General features: G+C 33.5%; 1 protein-coding gene and 1 non-coding gene across 2 annotated transcripts; one reads left to right on the top strand and one right to left on the bottom strand.

Annotated features, from left to right (window-relative positions):
- Positions 1 to 284: 284 nt before the first annotated feature.
- On the top strand, positions 285 to 1,909 carry LOC107852113 (protein LURP-one-related 17). Its single transcript, XM_016697160.2, has 2 exons — positions 285 to 671; positions 1,276 to 1,909. Exons 1-2 carry the CDS (start codon positions 363 to 365, stop codon positions 1,693 to 1,695), a joined length of 729 nt encoding a protein of 242 aa, XP_016552646.2. The 5' UTR covers positions 285 to 362; the 3' UTR covers positions 1,696 to 1,909.
- Positions 1,910 to 3,569: 1,660 nt separating this feature from the next.
- TRNAA-AGC lies at positions 3,570 to 3,642 on the bottom strand. The gene has a single exon. It is a non-coding gene; the product is annotated as a tRNA-Ala (tRNA).
- Positions 3,643 to 8,396: the final 4,754 nt, after the last annotated feature.

Raw genomic sequence — 8,396 nt, 5'->3', positions numbered from 1 at the left:
ACAACAATTTATATAACGCACTATCTTTATTAATTGATGTTTAATATTAAGTCTTAAAAAATTATTATGAGAATAAATAATTAATTTTAAAAGTAAAATTAAAAAAAATGACTATTTATCTTCATATATTAAAAGTGATAATTTATTATTGAAATAATGAACGAGTAAAAATAAATGGAGAAGTATTTATCTGTCTCCCTCCTTACAAACAACAGAATAAATAATTAATTACAGCAACAAAAAGAATTCTTACTAGCGTCTATAAATATCTCTGTTCTCCTATCTTACGTTAGCCAAAAAGTTCCAAAAAACAAAACATATATATATTTAGCTCTAGAGAGAGAATTAAAAAAGAAAAAGAAATGGCTCTCTTCTTAAAATCCATAAGTTGCAGATCTTTCAATCATGAAGACCAATTAGTACATGATTTCAAGAAAAATAATAGCAGATGCAAGGAATTAATATCTACGTCAACCTCTTCGTCGTCGTCGTCGCCATGTATAAGCTTAACAGTATGGAGAAAATCACTTATATTTAGCTGTAAAGGATTTACAGTTATTGGTGCTGATGGAAATTTAGTGTATAGAGTTGATAATTATTCTGGTCGACGTGACCAAACTATTCTTATGGATGCTTCTGGGAAACCCATTCTCACCATATGTAAGCATAAGGTAATTAATACTCTTGTTTATTTATTTATTTTACTTTTATCTTAAGTAGTTAATAATTCAAAATATTTAAAAAGCCGAAGAAAAATTTATGTTCAAAGAAAATATTTTTTACTGTATAAATACAACAATTAAGCTAAATAAATTGAAACGGATAAAGAAAAAAGTAATACGGAGTCTTCATTATGTGTGTGTTTTCCTCTGGGTAAAATATTCTTGGTTTATTTTTCATTCATATACATGATCAAATAATTTAAAAAGTTCAATTTTTTTTTTTATAACAAAGTACAAGATATTTGTATATTATCTGTGTGCTTTTAAAATGTGATCTTATTTTTCTGCGTGTGACTGACGTTACAAGATATTGACCATAAGAGCACAACTTCATTCAACAAGTGTAACAAATATCAACAACAATTAATTAGGTAGACTAATTTTATAATTAAGAAGTTTAAACAATTAAGTCATCTAAAAGGTATAAGAACAAGTAATTGTAATGGAGGAGTCATAAATTGACTTAGTTTCTTCATATTTTAAATTAGTGAAAATTCTTACTTTGTCACTGGATAGAAAGTGTTTATTAATCTTATTTTTTGTGATTTTGCAGAAGCTAAGGATAGTAGACAACAATTGGTTCATATATGAAGGGGAAGTACTTGGAGATCATGATTACAACACTACTAGCACTACCAAGACATCATCATCATCAAGAAAAAAACCAATATTTTGTGTAAAGAAACAAATGAAGATTTTACATAGTAACATTAATGTACTTGCTCATGTTTATTATCATGGAACATCATCAGACAAGAGGTATTCTTATATTATTGAAGGGTCATATGCAAACAGAACATGCAAAGTTTTGGATGCAAAATCAAGAAATGTAGTGGCAGAAATTAGGAAGAAACAAGCAGTAAGTGGTGGTGTTACTTTTGGATTAGAAGTTTTTGTATTAGTTGTAATGCCTGGATTTGATTCTGGTTTTGCCATGGCTATGGTGTTGTTGTTGGATCAAATGTTCTCCTAGTTTAAGTTGTTTCTTTTTTTTTTTTTCCTCCGCTCGGTGTCTGGTATCTGTGATGGTGCATCGACTAATTTGGATAGTGCACTCACTGCATGCAGCTCGAGACCTTTGATTAAGGATGGAGTAATCCACCACTATACCACAAGCCGTGTTGGTTCTAATTAAGCTGTTTCAATATAATGTTAATTTGAGGAAATATTATGTTGTCGCTTTATTATATGATCTTGGACAATATATCATGATCGATCATTTAGCGAATGTTGGATCCTCATGTTAAAGTAGTTCACAATATTGTAGATATCCATACAAACTAGACGCACACCTCAAGAATTTTAATTTTCCAATGATAAGAAAACTAAGATAGGAGTATTATTTTCCGCAATCATAATATGAAAGATTTAGCTAGACCTAAATTCTTTTTTTTCCCTTACATGTACTTCGATGCGAATCTTACTTTTACAGTTTTACTTCTACTACTACTCTTATTTATCAGTGTTTTCTGAAAAGTGATACAAAGTTAATTATGTGCATATCTTTTACAAAATCCTGTTATAAACGTATCGATTGATACCAAATTGGACCCATACTTTCTATATAGACATCAAATCAAAGTTTTGTATGTTTTCCTTTTGCTCAGAATAGACAAATTCAGGGACGGTGGCTCGACCAATAAATGACTACAAATCCAAAAAATATAAATATATGGAAATAGGACTAGTCAAATTCTTATCTTTATCAATCATTTTTCTTCCTCTGAATTCAAATTAGTAGAGTGAAAAATAATTAGTGTAGAGGAAGTAAAAGCTACGTTTGATCTAACAAAATCCATTAAGAATTTATTGGTGTTAATTGATTTAAGATTCTATCAATATATATATATATATATGTGTGTTGAACTCGATCCTATAGATTTTTGGGGCATATTATGAACCTAATGTACAAATATGCCTATGCAGAGGTGTGAACAGAATAATGGAGTGAATACATTTAATAAATAGCAAACAAAGAGATCGATTGTGTATTGTGCTGAGGAAAATGTCGGCGCTTCCTCGAGCATCTCATCGATTTATTCATATTTACTCTTTTATATTTTAATTTTTTTTTTTTTTTAAATGAAAATTTTGACACCGCCGTTGATTAGTGTCGTTGACATACCTAACTAGCCCAAAGGAGGAGAATGGCCACACTAAACCATGATTGTGTAATCAGATTACATTGGGTTCAGGCTTAGTTTTATGGGCTTCGCTATTAATGTTAGTGTCCATTGGACCTATTTTCAATTGGGCCCAATAGAAGCAAAAAGTAGGCTTAGTTGGATGGGTTTCACTACATGTTTGGTGTCAAATGCCTATTTTCATTTGGGCCCAATATATAGAAAGCAAAAAGTAGGCTTAGTTAGATGGGCTTCACTACTATGTCGGGCGTCAAATGGACCTAAGGGCCCAATAGAAGCAAAAAATAGGATTAGTATGATGGGCTTCATTACTATGTTTGCTGTCAAATGGACCTATTTTCACTTGGGCCAATATATAGAAGGAAAAAGTAGGCTTAGTTGGATGGGCTTGACCACTATGTCCAGTCTCAAATGAACCTATTTTCACTTGGGCCCAATATATAGAAGCAAAAAGTAGGCTTAGTGGGATAGGCTTCACTACTATATCTGGTGTCAAATGGACCTATTTTCACTTGGGCCTAATAGAAGCAAAAAGTAGGCTTAGTTGGATGGACTTCCCAACTATGTCTGGTATCAAATGGACCTATTTTCCCTTGAGCCCAATAGAAGCAAAAAGTAGGCTTAATTGGATGGGCTTCACTACTATCCAGTGTCAAATGGACCTATTTTCATTTGGGCCCAATAGAAAAAGTTGTAAAATTACTGGAGATGCGGGGTATCGATCCCCGTGCCTCTCGCATGCTAAGCGAGCGCTCTACCATCTGAGCTACATCCCCATGTTTCTAACAGTTCCAGATTGAAGATCATTCTTAGCGCCACTCCCCTCGGTACCATAGCACCATCAGATATATCATGGTATTTAAGAAAAAAAAATGTTGAAAATTATGATCAGAAACAATTCTTAGATATTTGTTTGGTTGAGGATAAAAGAAGAATTTTAAGTTAAATTATTTTTTATTATAATATGATATTCTTCGTGGAACGAACTAAAAATAAAAGAGTGTCGCATAGTGAAACATGTAGAGTATAAATCATCTAATGATCACTAATTTACACCAAAAGTGTGTTTCAAATGAAGAAACATATATCCAAGTATCATTTGATAACCTATAAATCCAAGCATCATTCGGTTGATGTTTAACATATTGAGAAAATGAGAATATTTTCATGATTCTTTGTTAGCCTTCTTTATCAAACTTGAATGCTACATTCGTTATTAAGAGGTAGCAAAATTGTGTTGTAATGTTTTCGAGGTCCTTTGTAATTGTAAGCCTTGTGTGGAATTTCACACGTTCAAGTAGTGGCAGAGTCAGAATTTTCATTGAAGAGTTCATAAGTAAATATACAAATTAATCGAAGGAGTTCAACATCTACTATATATGTATAGAAAATATTTATAAAAATAATATAATTTGGTTTAAATGACCCCTAAAACAAAGATAGCACGTCGAGTTCAAGGAATACCTATTTATTGTGTAACACAAGTACTTGAATATAGGGGTGTACAAACCGAACCGTTAAATCAAATCGGACCGATGAATCAAACCAAACCGAGGAAAAAAACCGACTTATGGTTTGGTTTGGTGTTGGCAAACAAAAATCGATCATTCTTGGTTTGATTTGATATTAGCAAAAATAAAATCAAACCAAATCCAAACCGAACCGAACTAATATATATCTATAATTTTAATTTTTTATACATAAAAAAATACTACTTATAATCTACTTTCTAATTACTTTTATTATTATTTTATATTCAGAAAATAGATATATAGTCTTGGGCCTTTAATTATAGTATTTTTTCATTAATAATAAATTAATACAAAACCTAATATTGATATAAAAACCTAAAACTATTTAATTGCTTCACTTTTTACATTTTACTTTTCAAGTTTTCAAAGAGTTCTCATTATTTCCTCATCATACTTTTCTCATTCGTCAAGTTGTGATTTAGGTTTTTTTTTTTTTTAAATGAAATTATGTTATAATTAATTACTTTATGGAGTTAAGTTTTTAATAAGTTGTCTCTAATTCTTCGTTATTTCGTATGCTCACATTTTATGTGAAGGTAACTTTCAAACAAGCTACTGTGACTAGTGACTTAGAAATTGAATTACTTGGGTATTCACATAATATTACTTTGAGAGATAGTAGTTTAGACGTGTTAGTGATTTGCCAACTTAAGTTTTTATTGGAACTACTCTATGATCATTATTTTTTTTTATTTTTTAAGTGAAAACATTTAATTTTTTTCTTCAATCACGTTATAATTGTAAGAAAACCGAGAAAACTGAAAAAATCCGACTAAAACCAAAATAAAAAACCGATTGTATATTGGTTTGATTTGGTTTATAAATTTAAAAAGCTGATATTATTGATTTGGTTACACTTTAATAAAAATCGAACCAACCCGACCTATGTACACGTCTACTCGAATATATACCCCAACCAGCCATAATAAAATAGAGAAACAATTAATATCGGGAGAATATAAGCACAAGTGGGGTTCCAAGAAGGCTTTTCAATTTTCAAGAATCAATTTGATTAGTAGTACTAATATTTAAAGATAAATTAAAATATTTTAGAATATTGATTAGGTGTAGTTTACATCTCGAAAAAAAAAATGTGATTGAAAAGAGGATAGTACCTGCATGCACGGTAGAGACAAAGTGATCAGTCCACAAAAGTACTTGGGTTGTTCCGAACTCCAACAAACCCCAATTTCCTCTTTCAACTCACCGGAAAGTATCATCCAATCCAATTTATTCACACATAATCACCATGGAAAATTGATCAATAAAGAGCACTTACAAAAGAGGAAGAAGAAGAAATAACCCGTGAGGTGAGTTCCTTACAATTTTTTTCTAATAAGGTAAAAGCCTATTACCCCTTTGCAATAAAATCACATGGACAACGAAGAGGACTTTAATTGTAACAAATTAGTAGTCAATATTGAACAAGGTATAGAAGTTGAATCTTGTAATGATAAGTTAAGCTTAATTGGAATCCGAAGGCAAAAAAGCGGGAGATATGCTGCCCGGATTACAGATCCAATTAGGCATAAGAAAGTATGGTTAGGCACTTTTGACACTATTGAAGAGGCTTCACAAGCTTATTTTGCCAAAAAATCTGAATTTCACAATGAAAAATTGAGTCATCAAGGGAGTAAAAAGGGTAAAAGAATCCACGAAACATTACGTTTCGGGGGGGTTCACAAGAAGAAGAAGAGGGGGAAGTATTATTATGAGAGTACAAGCCCAATCAGTAAGAAAAGAGTTTGGTTAGGTACTTTTGGCGCTGCTGAAGAGGGTTCCTGGGTTGATCATCAGTCTAAGAAGCTCGAATTTGAGCTAGATGGGAAATTAGAAGTTGATGTTTCGATCTCAAATGCAGATAATGTGGGCATTGACCGAAGGATTGATTGTCACGAAATAGGCACAGCTGTAGAAGCTTCCAGAGTGTTTGACTCGTGTCTAATGGCTAATGTCCGTGGCGCTGAATCATCTGATGAGTGTAATGTTCCTAGAAATGGTGATCCTAAAGATAAGATAAGCTTAGTTGGAACGCGAAGGGAAAAGAGTGGGAGATATTCAGCTAGGATTACAGACCCAATTATGCATACGAAAGTACACTTGGGCACCTTTGACACTATTGAACAGGCTTCACAAGCTTATTTGTCAAAGAAGTCCGAGTTTGAGAAGATAAGAAAGGGAAATAAGGTTAATAAACCGAAGAACAATTGTGATCGAGTTCAGCAACCTGAATCACTGTCTGTTGTGGAAACCGTAAATACTGCTGCAAGCTGTGATCCTAAAGCTATGAGAAGCTTAGTTGGAATCCGAAGGCGAAAAAACGGGAGATATTTTGCTGAGATTACAGACCCAATCAAGCATCAGAAAGTATATTTGGGCACTTTTAACACTATTGAAGAGGCTTCACAAGCGTATTTGTCTAAGAAGTCCGAGTTTGAGAAGTTAAGGCAGGGAAATAAGGATAATAAACCGAAGAAGAATTGTGATCAAATTCTGCAGCCTGAATCAACATCTGTTCTGGAAACCTTAAATACTGCTACAAGCTGTGATCCTAAAGATAAGAGCTTAGTTGGAATCCGAAGGCGAAAGAACGGGAGATATTTTGCTGAGATTACAGACCCAATCAAGCATCAGAAAGTATACTTGGGCACTTTTGACACTATTGAACAGGCTTCACAAGCTTGTTTGTCCAAGAAGTCGGAGTTTGAGAAGTTAAGGCAGGGAAATAAGGATAATAAAACGGAGCCGGAACCACCGTCTGTTGTGGCATCCTTAGATACTGCTGTTAGTGCAAGTGGAAGAGATAAAAGAATCGGTTCTCGCAAAAGAAAAGCACATACTGTTGGGGTTAACAAGAGCAAGACGATAGGGAGATATACGTCTGAGATTACAAACCCCATCACTAAAAAGAAAATTTGGTTGGGGACTTTTGACACCGCTGAAGAGGCTTCCCACGCATATCAATCTAAGAAACTTGAGTTTCAAAATCTAGTCAAGGCAAAGCAGCAGCAATGTACTAAGGCGCAAACTCATTCTGAGCAAGATGCAGAGAAAGAGAAATCAGTCAATGTCGAGCAAGGACATGAAAATGTAAATTTTGAACCATTTCAGCTCGAATCATATGTTGGATCACCAGACGTTGATGTTCTACTCTCAAATGCATCTAGTGGAGAAACTGTCCAAAGTACTGATTCTGACAAAATAGGCAATACTGAAGAGGCTTTCCATGTTTATCAGTCCAAGAAGCTCGATGATTCTGAGAGCCCACAGAAGGTGGAGCTGCAAAGCAATACGCAAACTGATTCTAGCGCGGGAGAGAAGCAAGAAGGTCAAGAGGATGATGAAGATTTGTGGATGGGGGAATGGATGCAACTTCCAGGTAATAGGGCAGTCAAATTTTCATTGAAACTAGGTTTACCAATCATTGATAACTATGGATATCTTTTAGGTGAGTTCAGCAGTTTGGACGATCTCAGTATCTGTGAAACTGAGGATGATAATTAAACGTAACTATGTTTCTTGTATCATATAAATTCGTAAATTGCAAGACAATTATTTGAGTAGTTCGCATTCTTAGGATTCTTGCAAATGTTGGTTTGCTATTTATATTATAGTAAATAGTAGCCCGTTTCTTCTCCTTTTTCGCTGTTTGTTTAAGCTGTTTTGTTCCCCTCAGTATGAAAAATTGGATATACAAAAGTTCATATCTATTTCATTTCAACTAGAAAAAATGGCATAACTAGTGCAGTCAAAGGTAATATCTCATACAAAATCCAGTCATATTTAACTGACAATATTTCTCGAAGTATTTTTCATCGAAACAACGTCCAACCATGTGACCAAGGAGTTCACGAGTTCGAGCTGTGGAAACAATCTCATGCAGATTTGCAGGGTAAGACTGCATAGAATTGACCTTTGTGGTCTTGCCCTTTGTTGTACCCTGCTCAGAGTTGTGCTATAGATTACCCTACTTCTAGTCGAAAAAAGGTCTCTAAAAG

The sequence above is a fragment of the Capsicum annuum genome, chromosome 1 (genome assembly GCF_002878395.1).
Source record: "Capsicum annuum cultivar UCD-10X-F1 chromosome 1, UCD10Xv1.1, whole genome shotgun sequence".
Lineage (NCBI taxonomy): Eukaryota > Viridiplantae > Streptophyta > Magnoliopsida > Solanales > Solanaceae > Capsicum > Capsicum annuum.
The sequence above is the reverse complement of the archived record's forward strand: the minus strand, read 5'-3'. Positions and strand labels throughout refer to the sequence as shown.